At 48.2% G+C, this 18577-nt stretch overlaps 1 protein-coding gene across 1 annotated transcript in view; it reads left to right on the top strand.

The window, feature by feature from the left end:
• The window catches only part of AATF (apoptosis antagonizing transcription factor), a 100936-nt gene extending 82584 nt beyond the window's left edge, over positions 1-18352 (top strand). Inside the window, exon 12 of the mRNA XM_041000283.1 lies at positions 17528-18352. Coding sequence (XP_040856217.1) covers positions 17528-17591 — 64 coding nt within the window. The 3' untranslated portion in view covers positions 17592-18352. The remainder of the gene's footprint in view (positions 1-17527) is intronic.
• Positions 18353-18577: the final 225 nt, after the last annotated feature.

Raw genomic sequence — 18577 nt, 5'->3', positions numbered from 1 at the left:
GAGGTTCCCTTTCTACCTTATCAGATTACAGAATGAACATAACTCATGGTGGCGATTTGATCTCTTGTTAAAGAGGATTACAGCTCTGCATTAGCTTGGATTGACAGAGTTTATAATTCGCTTGTTGATACTTAGGCGGGTGGTATCACATGTTTGACCCCCCCCCCCCCAGCAGTGCGAAGGCAAAAGGATCCCCATATATCATCATTAAAGATGGCATCCAACACAGAGATAGGGGCCAGAGGCCTTTCCCCTCCAGTAATGTCAGAAAGGACACTCTCAAGTTCAAACTGGAGAGTTGGGCTGGAGTTTTAAAACAGGGTTGGAAAAAAAACATTGCAGTTGTTTCTCTCTCTCTCTTTTCCCCCCAATCTGTTGCTGTTCAGTGTCTTATTGTAGAATTTGCATTGTCAAATTGCAGCATGGGATCTAAGCAGGAGGTGGAATGATAAAGATGCATCCTCTAGAGATATATTGTAGATGGAGAATAGAGAAAACACTCCTAAAATGGAATAAGTGACCATAGTTCTCATCTCTGCAGTTATGTTCTTCAAAGACTATAAATCCTTTTTCCCTGAAGGGATGTTCCACGTTCCCTAAAATGAGCATGAATGTGTCTCTTAAGAGTGTTTTGTTTTAGAACTTTTTATTACTAGCTTTCTAAGTGTACTATGTCTTATGGATGCTGTAGTAACAATAACTAACTTGCAAGTGTGTGACAGAAGAACAAAGAACTTAGTCTTCATGGGTTTAAGAACATTGTTACACCTAAGTGAATTTTTTCTTAAAGAGTTTCTGTGTGTCTAGTTAATTGATTCTCCGGCAGGGAGAGAGCACAGTAACATGCACTGGTTTACTCCCCAAGGCTGCGCCAAGGCCAGGGTTAGCTACTGGGCATTCACCTCAGGTCTCCCACAGAGTGACAGGAGTGCAGTGACTGGAGCCACAGCCACCCTTTCTTACATTCTGCGTTAGAAGGAAGCTGGACTCAGGAATGTAGTTATGCTGGTAAGGAATGTGGACATCTTTTAAAAATACTCGCTTTTTTTTAAAAAAAAAAAGATTTATTGGGCCTGGCGAGTGGCCTAGCAGCTAAAGTCCGTGCCTTGAACGTGCCAGGATCCCATATGGACGCCGGTTCTAATCCTGGGAACTCCACTTCCCATCCAGCTCCCTGCTTGGGGCCTGGGAAAGCAGTCGAGGATGGCCCAAGGCCTTGGGACCCTGCACCCATGTGGGATATTCGGAAGAAGTTTCTGGTACCCGGCTTTGGATCGGCATAGCATCAGCTGCTGTGCTCACTTGGGGAGTGAATCATCGGACGGAAGATCTTCCTCCTTGTCTCTCCTCCTCTCTGTATATCTGACTTTCCAATAAATAAATAAATCTTTTTTAAAAAGAGATTTATTTGTATCGGAAAGTCAGATAAATATAGAGGAAGATCTTCTGTCTGCTGATTAACTCCCCAAGTAGCTTCAATGATCAGAGCTGAGCTGACCTGAAGCCTGGGACCTGGAACTTCTTCCAGGTCTCCCATGTAGGTACAGGGTCCCAAGGCTTTGGGCTGTCCTTGACTGCTTTCCCAGGCCACAGGCAGGGAGCTGGATGGGAAGTGGGGCCGCTAGGACATGAACCAGCGTTCATAAGGAATCCCAGCACGTGCAAGGCGAGGACTTTAAAGGAACTTTAAAGCTCTTCTCACTATAAAGGAACCATTGAAGTAGCTGACATGATCTCTGTGTTAGACTAATAAGCTCTACAGCAATTGAGTAACTTGACCAAGTTGAAGAGCAAGTAAGTGGTGAAACCAGTGCATACATTAGGCACTGGGACTCCCTAACCTTTGCTGCTGTTTCCAGAATATTGACTTTTTTTTTTTTAAGATTTATTATTTTTATTGGGTAGGCAAGATGTTTTTAACATATGGGAACAACATGCCTAGAGGATGTTCCCTCCTGCACACATACATACACAAAAAACATTGTGTCTCTGTCCTTTGAAAGCTTATTGGAAAAAATGTTAAACTTGGTTGGGTTAAAACCCTTTTTTTCTTTTTGCTCGGAAAGATGCTGTCAGGAAGCTTCTGCTCCTCAGTGCGTGTTTTAGGTGAAGCCCTGCATTTCTAAAGCTGTCGTGGTTCCAGAGATCCCGCCTCCGAGCCGGAGCACGGAGGCAGTGTGCTCCTGTGCCGCCCGCCCCTCCAGTGTCTGACCCCCGTCTCCCCTAGAGATGATATCCTTTCCCTATCATAGAAAGAATCAATGCTCAGTAAAGAAAATTTGAGAAATAGACAACAAAAATTTTTCTGCAGTCTTTCTATTAAGCATTATTGCTACATTAATGTTTTATTACAGAATTTTGTGCATAATTTTTTAAAGATTTATTTATTTATATTGGTAAGGTTTACACAGAGATCTTCCATCCGTTGATTCACTCCCCAAGTGACCACAATGGACAGAGCTGAGCCAATCCAAAGCCAGGAGCCAGGAGCTTCCTCCAGGTTCCCCACACGGATGCAGGATCCTAAGGCATTGGACCATCCTCCACTGCCTTCCCAAGGTACAAGCAGGGAGTTGGAACGGGAAGTGGAACAGCTGGGACACGAACCAGCACCCACATGGGATCCCAGCGCATTTGAGGTGAGGACTTCAGCCACTAGGCTACTGTGCCCAACCCTTGTGTATAAATTTTATATAGTTTATATACATGAATACTTTGGAGTCTTTTTTTTTTTTTAGTAAGCTTTGTATTTTATGCATCTTGATGCCATTAAGTATTTTTAAAATTTTTTAAAATTTATGTTTCTTTGAAGGAGAGAAATAGAAATACATTTTATCTGCTAGTTCACTACCAAATGGCTACAATGTCCAGAGCTGGGTTAGTGTAAAGCTGAGAGCCGACAGCTTCTTCTCACTCTTCCACATGAATGCAGGGAGCTGGATTGGAAGTGCTGCAGCAGGGACTCAAACCAGCATCCGTTTGGGATGCCAGCACTGCAGGGGGAGAATTAGCTTGCTATGACACTACACTGACCTCTAGACATTCTTAAAATCATTTAAATTACATTGCTATGTCCTATTATTATCAGACACCTTAGGTTGCTTGTGGTAGTTGTTCCTGCTCTGTAAGAACTTCAGTGAACATATTTATACAGAAATTATGCTCTAGGGGCTGGCACTGTGGTGTTAACAGGTTAAGCCTCCTCCTGTTATATATACTAGTATCTGAAGGGATACTGGTTCAGTTCTCAGCTGCTCCACTTTTGATCCAGCTTTCTACTAATGTGCCTGGGAAGGCAGTGGAAGATGGCCCAAGTACAGCTGCTCCTGGCTCCTGGCTTTTGGGGAGTAACACTAGATGGAAGGTCTCTGTTTCTCTTCTTCTCTCTCCCCCTCTTTCTCTGTGTAATTCTGTCTTTCAAATAAATACATCTTAAAGAATTTGTAGTTTGAGAAAAAAAAATTTAATATGATTTTATAATATCAGAGTTCCTTTACAAGATCCTCCTGAAGACATACAGTGTGCTACATATGGGGCTTTTATCTGGTGTTTCTCATTTAATAGTGAACTAAAGAGTATAATTTGCTAATCAGCTATTTGTACCATTTGTATTTCTGTTTTTATCCTGATGCTGTTTTTCTCTGAGTTTGCAGTTTGTATGAATTCTATATATATTATGATTCTCATTTTTTATAGAATTTTTTTCCATTTTGTTTGCCTGCTTTGTTATTGATCACAGAATTAAAGAAAGAAAAGGAGAGACATAGGAAAAGATCTGCCATCTGCAGGTTCACGTCCCAAATGAGTACAGCAGCCAGGCCGGGTGCACACCAGGAGCCTGGAGTCCCGCCCAGGTCTCCTGTGTAGGTGGCAGAGGCCACGTGCCCACATGGTGTGCTGCTGCTTCCCCAGGGTATTGGCAGGAGCTGGGGTGGAGGTGGAGCAGCCAGGACTCAGAGCAGCGTTCATAAGTTAAAGCAGCACCACAAGCAGAAGCTTCACCCAGAGTGTCAGATGCCGACACTGAGGTTGCTGATATTGTCATTGGCCGCACAAAAGCCTCCCGGGTAGTCTGGGAGCCTTTTGTGGTTAGACAATCCCTCCTATGTTCGTGGGGTTAGTTGTCCACCTTTATTTTCTCCAGTTTTGTCTGATTTCCCACTTTTTAAAAAAAGGTTTGTTTTTATTGGAAAGTAAGAGATACAGAGAGGAAGATCTTCCGTCCGATGATTCACTCCCAAGTGAGCGCAATAGCCAATGCTATGCTGATCCAAAGCCAGGATCCAGGAACTTATTCCAGGTCTCCCACACGGGTGCAGCGTCCCAAGGCTTTGGGCTGTCCTTGACTGCTTTCCCAGGCCACAAGCAGGGAGCTGGATGGGAAGTGGAGCAGTTGGGACATGAACTGGCACCCATGTAGGATTCTGGTGGATGCAAGGTAAAGATTTTACCATTGTGCCGTTGTGCCAGGACTGGTTTAAATGTATTAGATACGAATATTTGAATTAGCGAAGTGTCTATTTTCACATGTCTGTGTAACTTGTTATGCTATTGTCCATTTGCCTGCAGCACACACATAGCTCTTTCTTGGGATCCGGAATGCCTTTAAAGGCTGGCAGTCTGTAAGTCTGTTTACAGTTTGCTGCTGAGATTTTTGCAAACATTCCTCTAAGGGGAATGAGGGAATTTCTTGCCTCTCTCAGTCATCTGCACTCCTTTGATGTGCTTTCCTCTGCCCCTGGAGAGCGTCACTCCTGCAGTGATGGATGTGGCACCTCCGCTGGCCGGCTGCTTCCCGGGCTGTGTGTGAGAGCGTCACACTGCTTGAGGGCAAGCAGAGCTCATGGCCAGAGACAAAAGGTCCAGCTTTGGTCTTTCCCATTCCTGATGCTTTTCATGGAGGGGTTTTGAGGTCGTTTTTACTAGAATGAACCTTGGAAACAGATTATCCTAGAGTGCTTTTACCTATGCACTTCCCAAAATAGTCCCCCTAAACTTTGTGTCTTGTGGGTTTTCTCCTGCTCATCGAGGCGGTGGTGCTTGTGTCGAATTCGGCTTCTGATGGCCCACCTCAAGTGACTGCTCAACATCGGACTATAGAGAGATAGAGCCCTGTGACAGCTCATTGCAGCTTCAGAGTCATTCTTTGGAGTTCTTCAAGATTTAAGAGCAAAGCAGTTTGGAGTTGGTTCTGTATGACAAATGCAGCATGCCAGAGCTTGGTCCCATTTTTTCGTGTTCGGTCTTGCCGTGAAGTGTCAGACCGACACAGGATGTGTAGATAAAGGGCTGCTTTCTATTTGAAGCCCAGCACCTCCTGCCGAGAAGCCACCACTCAGCGCCCTGGACAGGGAGTCCGCAGCTTGCCTTGGGCTTTTTCCATCCTCCTGCCCCTGCCCCTGCCACCACCATCCTGCACTGCCTGAGCATGAACTCCTGGGCACCAGCACTAGAAAGGAAAATGAGACATAGGCTCTTTCTTAGTGTAGATGAGGAAGCATCAGCCTCGAGAGGCAGACAGAGCATTCCTGGGCTTCAAGGACAGCAGGGTGGCCCCAGGCACCCAGAAGACAGCACTGGGGGCGGCTCCCAGAGGGGGTGGGGCTGGGCCTTTGTCTCCTGTGGGGAATGTGGAGTGCTGCAGAGAGGGGCAATTGTTCTTCCCGCTCTGCGCTGCTTTATGAGAGAGAAGGATCAATACCCATTTTCTCATACACACACTTGGCAGCCCTCTGCCGCCTCTTCCACAGCTCCAGCCTGCGCTGTGCTGGGGAGGGGGTACCGCTGAGCAGGACATTCACGCTGCTCATTCTGCACTCAGCAGTCACGGGCTTCAAAGGCAGCCATGGAAGTGGCTGAGGTTGGGGACACTGGCATGGGGAGGAAGGCGCCTGTCACAAGCACCCAGCAGCTGAGAGGGCCCCATTGCTGCTCCACAGGAGTCAGCTGGTGAGTGTCTGAGGGCAGATCTTTCCTTTTCCAGACTTCCCTTATTTGTTTAAAAACAAAAAGAGTGAATGGGCCTGGTGTCGGGAGCCTGGTGGTTGGAGTCCTCGTCTTACATCCATCAGGATCCCATGTGGGCACTAGTTCAAATCCTGGTAGCCCCACTTCCCATCTGGATCCCTGCTTGTGGCCTGGGAAAGCAGTAGAGGATGGCCTTGGGACTGTGCACCTGCGTGGGAGATCCAGACGAAGCTCCTGGCTCTTGGCTTCGGATTGGCTCAGGTCCGGCCATTGCGGTCACTTGGGGAGTGAACCAGCAAATGGAGGATCTTTTTCTGTGTCTCTCCTTCTCTCTGTAAATCTACCTTTCCAATAAAAAAAAATATATATATATATATATAAATCTTTTATTTAAAGAAAGAGTGGCAAAAGTGGCAAGAACAAGGATAACAATTTGCATTTTATCAGTTGTTACAAGCTGACTGTTCAAATCAGAACCCAATTTTAGCTCTGTTATTTTATTTTTAGTGTTTGACCTATGAAATTGAGAAAGTTCCTATCTGCAGAATCACTACCCCAAATATCCACAGTGGTTGGGAATGGGTTGGGCAAAATTGGAAATCGGGAACAGAATCTAAGTCCCCCAAGTGACTGGTAGGAATTGACGCCCTTGACTCATCACCTCTTCTGTCCAGGGTGTGTACTGAGAGGGATTGGGGTGGGGTCTAAGACTGGAACCCAACCCAGATGCAGCACGTGGTCATGGTAACCACTATTTTCAGTTCAGGTTTTATTTTGTAGTCAGGCAGTCTGATATGTTTTAAAAAGATAGATTTCTTGTGGCTGACATGGTGGCTCAACAGGCTAATCCTCAGCCTTGCAGTGCTGGCATCCATGTGGGTGTCAGTTCTAGTCTCGGTTGCTCCACTACCTGTCCAGTTCCATCTTGGGGGCTGGGCAAGTCGTGGGGGATGGTTTGGGTTCTTGGGTTCCTGCACGCCTATGAGAGGCACAGGCGAGGCTTCGGGCTCCTGATTGGCTCAACTCTGGCTATTGGGGATGTATGAGAGGTGAACCAGCAGAAGGAATACTTCTCTCTCTTTAAATTTCTTGTTTCTTTGTTTAAAAGGCAGCATGAGAGAGAGCTTCTATTGACTGGTTCACTCTACAAATGACTTAACTGCAGTAGCTGAGCCTGGGCCAAGGTGATGCCAGGAAGCAGTAGCTCCATTTTTGTATTCTAGGTGGGTGACCAGGCTACAGCTCCTTGGGCCTCTCTGCTGCCTTCCCAGGTGCGTTAGCAGAAAGCCGAGTGAGAAGTGCAGCAGCCAGTACTTGAACCTCTGCTCTGATACGGGTTGCAGGCATCTAAGTGCCACGATGCCTGTGTCAGAAAATGTGACCTTGGCTTCTGCAGCTTGGTCTTCTACGTTTGTGCTGTTGGACAGAAATCGTCATTCAGGAGCCGGCACCGCCCGCTGGGCGTGGCAGTGGGTTGGAGCCAGAACTCTATTTTTGTTTTTGCTGGTTTTTTTTCCCCTAATTTAAAAATAATATTTATTTTACTTGAAGGTCAGAGTTACAGTGAGACAGAAATTATCCATCTGCTGGTTTAATCTGCAAGCAGCCTCAATGGCCAGAGCTGGGTCAGTCTGAGGTTGAGAGCCAGGAGCTTCTGCAGGTCTCCCACATGGGTACACGGCCAAAGATCTGGATATCCTCCACTGGACACAAACTGACGTCCATGTAAGATGCCGGCACTGCATTTAGAGATTGGCTGTGTCAGAAAATGTGCTATACCACCACACTGGTCCTTGTGCAGCTCCTTTGCAAAGAGGAAACTTGTTAGGGTCCGGCGTGGTACCCTAGCAGCTAAAGTCCTCGCCTTGCACATTCTGGGATCCCATATGGGTACCAGTCCTAATCCTAGTGACCCCACTTCCCATCCAGCTCCCTGCTTGTGGTCTAGGAAAGCAGTCGAGGACGACCCAAAGCCTTGGGACACTGCACCCACTCCTGGCTTCAGATTGGCTCAGCTCTGGCCATTGTGGTCACTTGGGGAGTGAATCATCAGATGGAACATCTTCCTCCCTGTCTCTCCTCCTCTCTGTGTATCTTTCCAATAAAAATTTTAAAAAGAATCTTTAAAAAAAAAAAAAAGGAGGACACTTATTAGAACAGGCTGAGGTCACTAGAGGAGGTGGCCAGGAGGAGAGAGGAATCCCAGAGCAGGACCTAGCAGAAAGAGAGTGGCAGAAAGAGTCAGGAGTGTGGAGGAGAGCCAGGAGAAGCGAGCTGTCAGGACCCAGGGAGAGGTGCTTGGTCCGTGCACGCAGCCCGTGACCCGACCCGGCAGAGCTGATTGCCTCGTGTTGATCTGCCGGGTGGTAGGTTTCCTTTACATCGTTTTGGTGGTAGTGTAGGGCTTGCTGAAGTCCTGTGAGCCACCTACACACGCCCACCCTGGATCCTATGTTCTGAGTCACCCAGCAAGCTGACAGTAGAGCAAGAGACGCACGGTGAGCGCTCCCCCTGTTCCCCCGCCAGGGCCCGGGCCCGGGGGCAGCGCTCCTGATAGGGACACCCGTGTAACGGGCGTGTCAGTCTCACTGCGCGTGCAGTGGGGGAAGTGATTCACGTCCACGCAGTGAAGCGTCCCCTGGCTTTTAGCAGGAGCCGTTAGACGGGCTGCTGTTTGAACAAGGAGCTTCATCTTCCTGAAGCCAGCAGTCACAAAACCGTAAACACGGCACTGGCCAACTCTATTGCCGGGATCTCGGTGGCTTGACGTTAATATTAAACATCTCCAGCAAGGCGGCGAGCTCGGCCACCCAGCTCCAGAATAAAAATAAAGAAAAATAAAGAGGAAACCCTGCTAAAAGCAGTGAGATGATTTGTCTTCTTCCCTTGGTGAGGCCATTTGTCTTCCCTCGCATCAAATCTGTTATAAAACAGTCAAACTGTGAAAGTGGGAATCATGCCAGGAATATAGAATATTAATGCACAGGGAAAGAGTGGCTCCCCTTTTGTCTGAAGAGCTCTTGGCACGTGCCCTCCACCCCAACATTGTTTTGCCAGTCCACTAAGGTAAATTAATTTTTTTCCTCTTTTCTGAAAATTATTTTTCTTCAAAGGAAAAAAAGGCCTTGGACTAGCCTCTGGGCTGTTGAAAGTTTTAACTTTTTTCTTCCTTAGTTAATGTGGAGTGAATTTATAACTGACTTGAACAAGGAGGGAGTGCAAGCAAGGAGAAGACCTTCTCCGATCCAACCCTAATTCCCCTTCCTCCTTCCCTATCCTTCAGCTCCTTTGTTTGGGGCCTGAACCTGCATCTTGGAACGTTTATAAATCTCGAGTCTGTCTGATCTTCAGGATCAGGCCAGAGGCCACATGTCACCCTCTGTAATTTAAAGCTGTAGGGTGAACAGCATTGGCAGAGGTTTGAAGGACCTAGCTCTGACCTGCCCGGAAGAGCGACTGGAACAGACCTTCCCCGAGTCTCCTTCAAGCACCGAGGAGGATGGTGATGAGAACAGACGCTCTGGGTAATTTATGGGCCTGCTTTGCTCACGCAGCCACTGGTCTAGTTCTCTTAAGAAATGAGTCGCATACTGCCACCTTGTGGTGGACTTGGGTAGCCGCGTGCAGCCTCTGATGGAGGTGATTTGCCTTGTATCTAGTTTGAGGTGGATAGTGCTAGATGAGGAGCCTTGCAAAGCATGCTTTGCTGACTTGATCCTGCGAAGACATAGAGTGGGTAGTTAAGAGAAGGTTGCTCCTTCCTGTATTCACCTCTTTGGTTCTGTGCTCCTTTTTGCTGGTTTTGCTTTGGTTTTATCGTGGACTGTGCTGAGGTTTCAGGAAAGCAGCCTGAGACCCACCCTTTGCTACTAGAGGTGAGAGGGTTAGGCACTAGCCGGCTGCGCTCAGATCCTCCATTTTCTGCTCTCGTAATTATTGTGCATCATTTTGACTAGAGTAGCTGGTGTCTTGTAAGGACTGCATCTGTCTCTTGGCTTGGTTTGCCTTCCCGCTCACCCAGCCTCCAAGATCTGATTCCTGTGGTATGCATAAAACTACCCTCCTCTGCCCCGCGGGCTGTGCTGGGCATGGGGATCGATACTGTTCCCCTTTCGGGTCACAGGGACATTTCTCACACACCTTCCTCTAACATGTTAAAATCCCTGATGCAGAGTAGAATGGACTTGGGTCAAAGAAGCAGAAGGAATGAAAGATTAGAGGAAGGTGACTTTTGGTCTCCAATGTGAGCGGGGAGCTGGCCACAACCCAGTCACATGGGTCCCTGCAGGACCCCCAGCTCCGGCCTGTCGGCTGCTGTCGCTCATTCCATTCTTCAGCGTCACACATGATCTTGCTGAGTGCTGTGAAGCAGTGGGTTGAAGAAAGACAGTGCCACCATCTTACTGCCTAGGGAGCCAGGATTCATGGGGCTAATCAGTGACTCAGCCAAGGGCCCTGACCTGGGAAGGCACTGTGCCTGCATCAGACCGGCCCAGACTCCAGACTGCAGCTCTCGCAATACCACGGTGACTATGTTGGGATTCCTATCAAATCTGCACTTCTGGTTTCATTAAATCTGTGGCAAGGAAGACTGTTGCTGTGACCTAGAAGGTGAAGCTGCCTCCTGGGATGCCTACATCCCATGTTCTTGGTTCAAGTCCTGCCTCTGCTTCAGGTGCAGTTTGCTGCTGCTCCCTGGGAGGCATCTGCGCGATGCAAACAGAGCAGTGGTGGCCTCTGGTCTCCCTGGCTTTCTGCAGTCAGGGGTAGAGGCCTGGGCCCCAGGTCGAGGAGCTTTGTTGGGTTAGGGGCCAGCAATACTACCAGTGCTCGTTGGCAAGGCGGCGTCTATAGGAGGTACTTGGAGTGTCCTGGGCGTGTAGGGCTGCAATGGCCACTCAATGGAGGCCACGGAGCCCTCTGCCCACCCTGGGCTGAGACACTATGCTGCGTGGGTCTGGTGCTGAAGGTCTTCCTGCACGGCCCTCACGGGGCTTAGTCGGGCTGGCAGGGAAGCCTCCTCCTGGGAGCCCTGGAGGAGATAGGAGCTGGCTAACGTGGGGGAGAACTCCTGTGGGGTGAGTCCTTTTAGAGCAGATGCTCATGGTCAGGGCACAGGAGAACGGAGTGGGCTTCTGGGTGAGGAAGCTGTCTTTGCATCTCCCCTGTGGGGTAGACCGTCCTGAATAACTCCCTGTGTGTGTCCTCCTTCCTGCCTGCCTTCTGTGATGCTTCTCTGTCCCCCAGCAAAGGCCAACCCTGCTCTGGAGATGTTGGTTTTCATTTGTGATACACGTGTTGTAGGCTGGGGACCATATAATCTAGTGCATGTTTTTAAGCTGCCACAGCCCTAAGTAAATGGGGTTGGGGACTGGAGGTGGCCTTGGTAACGTTACCAGTTACTGCAGGGCACCTGGGCTAGGTGGTACAGAGCAGGCCCATGTGTGCACTTGGACGCCAGCCACGTCTGTCCTGATGCCTGCAAGCTCTGCACTGTGAGCCTGACTCCACCAGACATGGCAAAATTAGAACCCTGATCTAGCTTTGCTCTTTTCCCCTTGCTCTTCTTCATGTATCTGTCTAGTGGACTGAGTAAAGATGCTGCTGTGGCATGCAGGAGAGAGAGAAGAGAAGGGCAAGGGCGCATTCTGGGGTATAGCTAACGTTTAGGGGTACTCTGCTCTTTGGAGCCACAAATGAAGAAGGGCAAATGATGCATATGGTTTGTGTAAGGCAGATTGACATGGAGTGCTTGCTTGGAGCCCTGGTGTATTCTGGGAGGCCGGGCAGGTCTCTGTATAAAGCAGAGCGGTGGCTGCTCTCTCTGTGGGCCCCCTGCCTTTGCCCCGGGCGTAGCCACTGGTGTCAGCCATGGGAGTGTCTTGGCAGCTAGGAGTTTCCAGGCCCGGGAAGAGAGTGAGATCTTGTCATGAGCAGTGGGATTCCTCCAGATTCCCAAGCCTGCAAGCTACTGACCTACAGATTGAAAGCTCCGTGCAGACCGTGTGCAGTTTTAATGTGCCGTTTTGTGCTGTGTGCCCAAACAACATGGTGCGGGATCATGAGCTATGGGAGGTGTGCACATTCAACTGAAAGGGGTATGTAAGGGCCCACCCATCTGGGTGGGATGCATTTTCATGCACCTGCAGCCCCTTGCCCCTGAAGTGTTTGCGTCTCAACAGTAGCTTGCCTGTGTGTGTGCTTCAAGTGTGTCCAGAGCAGCACAGTGAGTGAGCTGGGTCCCAGCACACTTGCATGTATGCACACATACACACACGTCCTTGGCCTTATGGAAAATGGCTGCTAATCCACGATGACTTTTTTCTTTCTAGAAATGGTTTTATGATAATATAGTAAAAATATTAAATTAGAAAATGCCTCACTAAGAGTTATAAAACCTTACTACACCAGAGGTAGGTAATTATCCCCTCTACAGGCTAAATGACGGTTTAAGAGAAATAAAAATGTTAGTGCTCATTACTTGCATTTGTAGGTTGCAATAAAGGGTGAGTTAAATTTTAATTCAAGGAAGGGCCTCTGCCGTCGACCTCCTGCCTTTAGGTCTGAGGCTGTTAATTGCCGTGTGGGTGACCGTCCTGCACGCCGCCCTTGTGGATTCATCCTCTGGCGATGTGAGGGGAGAAGAACAGAGAAGAGAGGTGCAATAATTCAAATCACTAACTCAAGTCTTGATTTTTTTAATGTGATGGATAACAGGAATTATGTAATTTTTGAAGCCAAGCTCAGTATGCATAGCCTTAAGGGACCCTGCAGTATTGCGGTCTGCACCAACCCTGGAGTCAGTAGAGACGAGGTTCAATTGGGGGACTGACAGTTCAGCCTCTCTGCTGCTCGCACCCAGCGAGGAGAGACGCGGCCAGGGCTCTGGCAGCAGGTCATCGGATCTTCGCACTGCCTTCTTGAAGCCTCAGTGTTTATAGGGTGAGGGGGTCTGGATGTACTTTGTCAGCTTGGGGTGTGTTTTTTTTTTTTTTTTTTACTGTTTCCAGAGCCTCAGCTCCAGATATCTCACCTTTTGAAGTTAGGGGAGAAACTTGGGGTCCCCATGCCTCGGAAATCATGCTACGGTTGCCAAGACAGGTCAGGCAGAGAGCAGAGAGCTTGAGGGGTCAGTGTCCAGAAACAGGATTGACTCCGATCTAGTGACAGGTCCTCCAGCAGGCCTTCTCCATTCTCCACTTCAAGCCTGGCCCTGACCTTGGGCCTTGCCCTGAGGCGGGGACACTTGTGGGCAGTTGGAAATATGCATGTGAGGCTGACGCAGGAAATGGTGAGATGGGTCACAGCTCTTTGCTGTCAGCCTCACGCCAACAGGTTGGAGTCGGTGAGCAGTGGTGGTAGATGGCTGTGTGAATGAGAACTGAGCGACACTGCTGTGGCAGAACTCCCGGCAGGCTGGGAGGGCGCCTCACCGGGTGCATACACAATACACTTTTCTGAGACAGTGTGGGGACTTGAATTTTTTTTCTTTTTTACATAAAAATTTATCTTTTAATTCCATTCCCTGTGAGTTGATATTTAAAAAAAAACCCACATATTTTTAAGTGACAAAGCTTCTTAGTACTTACATCTGTTTTTTTTTTTTTTTTTTTTTAAAAAAAAAGGTTAGAATTGAAACTGAATCTTCTTTGATCCCAGTGGAGGGACAGCCCGTGCACTGGTTCCGGTAATGAGGGGCGTGTGTGATGCGTTGTGTTATAGTATCATCGGATAAATGAGCCACATTCTAATAAGAACTGTAATAATGGCTCAGTGCAAAAAGTTGTAATCACTCTCATTTCCTTTTTTTTTTTAATTTCAAAAAGCTCCAAAATATTTTTGTTTACATGTTTTTGTCTTAGAGACGTATAATAGGTTGATCAATAAAATGCTTCCATGCATAAAATACTTACATGGAAGATAAATCCATAGGGAGAAGTCAAATGGATATAGAACTTTTAAAAGAAAAGGGTGTCGGCCCGGCCCCATGGCCAGGCAGCTAAAGTCCTCCCCTTGAATGCGCTGGGATCCCCTTGGGCACTGGTTCTAATCCCGGCAGCTCTGCTTCCCATCCAGCTCCCTGCTTGTGGCCTGGGAAAGCAGTCGAGGACGGCCCAAAGCCTTGGGACCCTGCACCGTGTGTGAGACCTGGAGGAGGATTGGCGCAGCACCGGCCATTGCGATCACTTGGGGAGTGAATCATCATTCAGAAGATCTTCCTCTCTGTATATCTGACTTTGCAATAAAAATAGATACATCTTTTAAAAAAAAACCAAAAGGGTGTTTTACATTTTTAAATCAAGTAGTTTATGTAAACGAATGATGGCATAGAGATTCCACTGGGTGCTTTGCAAACAAGATGTACAAGTTTTATTTTAAAAGCTTATTTTATTTTAAAAGCTTATTTTAAAAGCTTTTAGTATTCACGGCTTGCTGGTAACTGTGTCCTTTGTGACGCTTTAAGTTTTCCTGTGAAAACCTTGCCCTGACAGCTGCAGATGTGAGGGAGCCCTGGGGCTGGACCAAGTTCACCCCCGGGCATGAAGCAGGCTGCAGGGCCCCACCCAGACTCTTTGCTGGGCATCTTCCACCTGGACTCCCAGGAGGCTGTTGCCATGTTCTTGATTCAAGATGGTGATGTCTAACGTGTTTAATGTGGGAAGAGCAGTCGAGTGTTGTACACACTATGGCGTAGCGGGCGGAGCTGCTGCCTGCAACTGGCATCCCATACAGAGGCATTTCAAAGTCAATGGCAGCTATTCTACTTCCAATCCAAGCAGTCCTCAGCTGCTTTCTCAGGCCACAAGCAGGGAACTGGATGGGAAGTAGGGCTGCCAGGATACGAACCCCAGTGGGAAGGATTTAGCTACTAGGCTATCTCACCGGACCCTTTCTGTAAAACTGTTCCAAGAATCCAGACCACTGGGCTTCTCAGGTTGGCAGGCTGCAAGCTACTGCCTGTATTGCCAGCTCTGTCCACCTGAGTGTGAAATGCAGTTCTCCCTGGTCTCCCTCCCAGGCCCCTGCTGGGGACAGTAACTGCCGCCTGCTCCGGGCTGTGCGGCTGTGCCCGAGTGGGAGCATTTGCTCTGGGTAATGACGGGGTCTGGAGCAGGCGAGCAGGCGAAGCAGGAAAGGGCGTGATTGCGATGGGCTAAACAGCTTGTGCTTCTGCATGGCTCTCTCGTTGGTCCGTATCATCTTAAAGCCATGCTATTGTTTTTGTCACAGCAACTCTCCCTTAGTCCCATTTATTTTTTTTTTTATTATTGTTGTTATAATTATTAGAAATGGCTATAGAGGTTTGTTTGCTGGCAAATAGGCAGGCTTCAGAGCAATGAGGTGAAGGCTGGGCAGGCGTTGCTGCTGGTGCCGGAAGGGGTGCAGGCTGGAGGCCGGCAGCGCATGTGTGTAGTCTGAGGATGCCTCTGCGTTTGCACCCCCGCAGGCTGGCGGGGCCGAGGGGACAGATGTGTGCCGCAGAGGGGCGAGGGGGGTGACTGGAGCCCCGTGAGGCCACGTCCTTTGTCTGTAGGACCAGGGGCAGCTTAGTGGTTCAGGCTAAGGGTATCAACCCGTCCTGTGCTACAAATCCTGTGTTAAAATTGGAGCCCATTTTCCTACTTGCTCTGGCCCCATCCCCACTGAAAAGGCTCATTTCTCTCTGCAGCTTTTATAGTTTCTTCTTTAAGGCTTCTGGCTTCAGATTGGCACAGCTCTGGCTGTTGTGGCCACTTGGAGAGTGAATCAGCTGATGGAAGATCTTCCTCTCTGTCTCTCTTCCTCTGTATATCTGACTTTCCAATAAAAATAATTTTTTTTAAAGGCTTAGTGAACTGAAAGAGCTATTTGAAAAGTAAGGTAGGTTTGGGGTTTTTTGTTTTGTTTTGTTTTGTTTTGTTTTGTTTTAGATTTATTTATTTATTGATGGACTTAGCAATCTGTGTGTCTGGTTCACTGTCCAAATGGCCACAACAGCCAAGACTGAGCCAAGCCAAAAATCAGGAACCATTCCAGGTGTGCCATGGTCTACAGGCCACCTGTCCATGCCAGGCACATGAGCCGGAAGCCAGGTCGGCATCAGAGCATCTGGTACTCAGGCTGGTATCAGATATGAATGCTGGCTCACAAGTGGTCACTTAGCCTGTCATGCCATGACGCCATTCCCTTGATTTATTTTTGAAGTTAGATTTGCTAGTAATTTGTTTATTTGTTCATTTGTTTGTTTTAAAGATTGATTTGAAAGAGTTATGCGAGGGGGGAGAGGACGAAAGAGAGAAATCTTCCATTTGCTGGTTAATTCCCCAGACAGAAGCTGGGAGCTTCGTCCAGGGCTGCCATGCGGTTCAGGAGCCCAAGCATCTGGGCCATCCTCTGCTACGTTCCCAGGCGTATTATCAGGGAACTGGATTTGAAATGAGCAGCCAGGACAAACTGGTGCCCCTGTGGGATGCCAGTGTCACAGGTGGTAGTTTTCCCTGATGTGCCACAATGCCATCCTCCAAGAGCCAAGTTCTTTCTTACCTAGGATGGCAGGTTATATTTTTAGTTGGACTGTAAAAATGTCAGAGCAAGCTTCCTTTTCTCCTCGAGTTGTTGACTGTTGGTCCGTCCCCTAGCTCTGGGTGCTGTTTGTCAGTGGCCCTTTGTGCAGGGCGCAGGCCTGGGCCGCTGCTTCAGATGACCCTGTGTGCCGTCACGCCCCGCACTTCACCCATCATTTTCACCTGTCGTGAACATTTTCACTCAGATCTGCCTTGCTCCTCGTGCTTCTTATCATTGTCAGAGAGGATCTGCTGTGGTCCGTGGTCAAAGTCCTCCTAAGTTTGTGTCACAACACCAGCAAGGTCTCCCTGCTTTCAGACCGCCCCGTCTTGGCAGTGGCTGGGCCACGGTGTGTGTGCATGCATGCGTGTGTGTGTTTTGCATTTAATAGTAGGAACACAGATTGGGAGTGATCATTACATTTCAAGAGCCCACGGCCCTAGCATGTAGTGATTTCTTTTCATGGCAAAACCCAACTTTAGAAATAAATTAGCCAGTCAAATTGTTTATTAGGCTACAAACAGAACACGGGGGGCTGGGAAATGGGGGAGCCCTGGCCCTCTCCTGAGCAGCTGTGCACATGGCAGTAATTGGAATCTTGTTGCTGGGTCGTTTTCATTGTTTTTCAAGTACTGCTAAGTCCGAGAAAATGTATGAAAACTAAATTATATCTCCCGCATGCCATGTCTGATTGAATCCTCCTCATGGCGTGGCAGACTCATTCCTCCTATTAAAATATTCCATCTTGTCTTCTTACTTGAAGAGCCTCTGCAAAGGGCAGGCATACTGAAAACTCATTCCCTGGAGACACGGTAGCCAGCCACCCTGGACTATTTACATATCTCACTAGTTGATTCCTTATATTTGTGGTTAAGAGCTGTGGGATGCATTTTTAATTATGCGGCCATGTTTTCAACGGCAGAAACAGGTTTGGGCACTCCATAGCTTACTGCTGGCTTTTTAATCTTGAAAAGCTAACCAAAGCATTAACCAGTTTGTTTTGTGTGTCTTTCAGGACAGAGCTATATCGATCCCTGTTTGGCCAGCTCAGCCCTCCTGACGAAGGCCCGCGGGACTGACAGCTCCCCTCTCTGGCCTTGGGCCTGATTCAGGCCCACCCAGCACACAGCAGCTCCTTGGCAGTTCAGCTGCGCGTCCAGATGGAGGAAACCATTGCCTTGATGGATCAAGCCAGCAGGGAAATCCCGGGGCAGGTGCTGTGTTGGAAACACATGCCTGTGGCCTGCCCAGGCACCTGCAGGCTGCAGGCCCTTTAGCCCACCACCAGTGAAGATGGTCCCACCACCTGTGTCTTCCAAAGCAGTGCAGGGGGAGCTGATTGGAGCTGTGGCAGGATGACACATTTGTTGGGATGGTTTTCAGCTTTTTCTTTTCACAGGCTTCCTTGGACAACATAGAACTTGGCCTTTTCTTTATCTGTTCACCCATTAATGAAGACTTAGTGTGCTTTCATATCTTGGGTGTTGTGAATCATAGGGACGATTCCAGTTCTTTGTGTAAAAACCGGTTTAGGACAGCGGTATTTCCAGTGTTTCCAGGCATCACCATTTGTGTTTTCCCAGAGGCAGTGCTGATTTGCACCAGCAGTATGCAAGGTCTCTTTCTCTCCATGTCATCACCAGCACTTATCCATCCTAACAGGTGTGAGGTAATAGCTTATTGTGGTTTTAATTTGCATATCCCTCATGATTAATGATGCTGTTTGCCATTTTTTTTTTTTTTACCTTCTTTTGATACATTTCTGGGTCCTTTAAGTGGATTGTCTTCTGAGTTGCTTCAGTTTCTTATATGGAAGTGTAAATAAAGAAAACGTGGTCTGAACACACTCTGGAATAATATTCATCCTTAAAAAGGGTGTCCTGTCATTTGAGACAGTGTGGATGAACCTGGAGGGCATTATGCTAAATGAAATGAGCCTGGCGCAGGAAAAGAGTCCTGTGCCATGTGACTTAGTGGTGAGATCTGAAAACATGGAGCTTAGAAGTGAGGAGCAGGGATCTGGTCCGAGAGGCTTGGAGTTTTCAGTCATGTGGCACAGAGGTTC

The sequence above is a fragment of the Ochotona curzoniae genome, unplaced genomic scaffold (genome assembly GCF_017591425.1).
Source record: "Ochotona curzoniae isolate NIBS_2020 unplaced genomic scaffold, NIBS_Ocur_1.0 scaffold_2453, whole genome shotgun sequence".
In the NCBI taxonomy this organism is placed as follows: Eukaryota; Metazoa; Chordata; class Mammalia; order Lagomorpha; family Ochotonidae; genus Ochotona; species Ochotona curzoniae.
The sequence above is the reverse complement of the archived record's forward strand: the minus strand, read 5'-3'. Positions and strand labels throughout refer to the sequence as shown.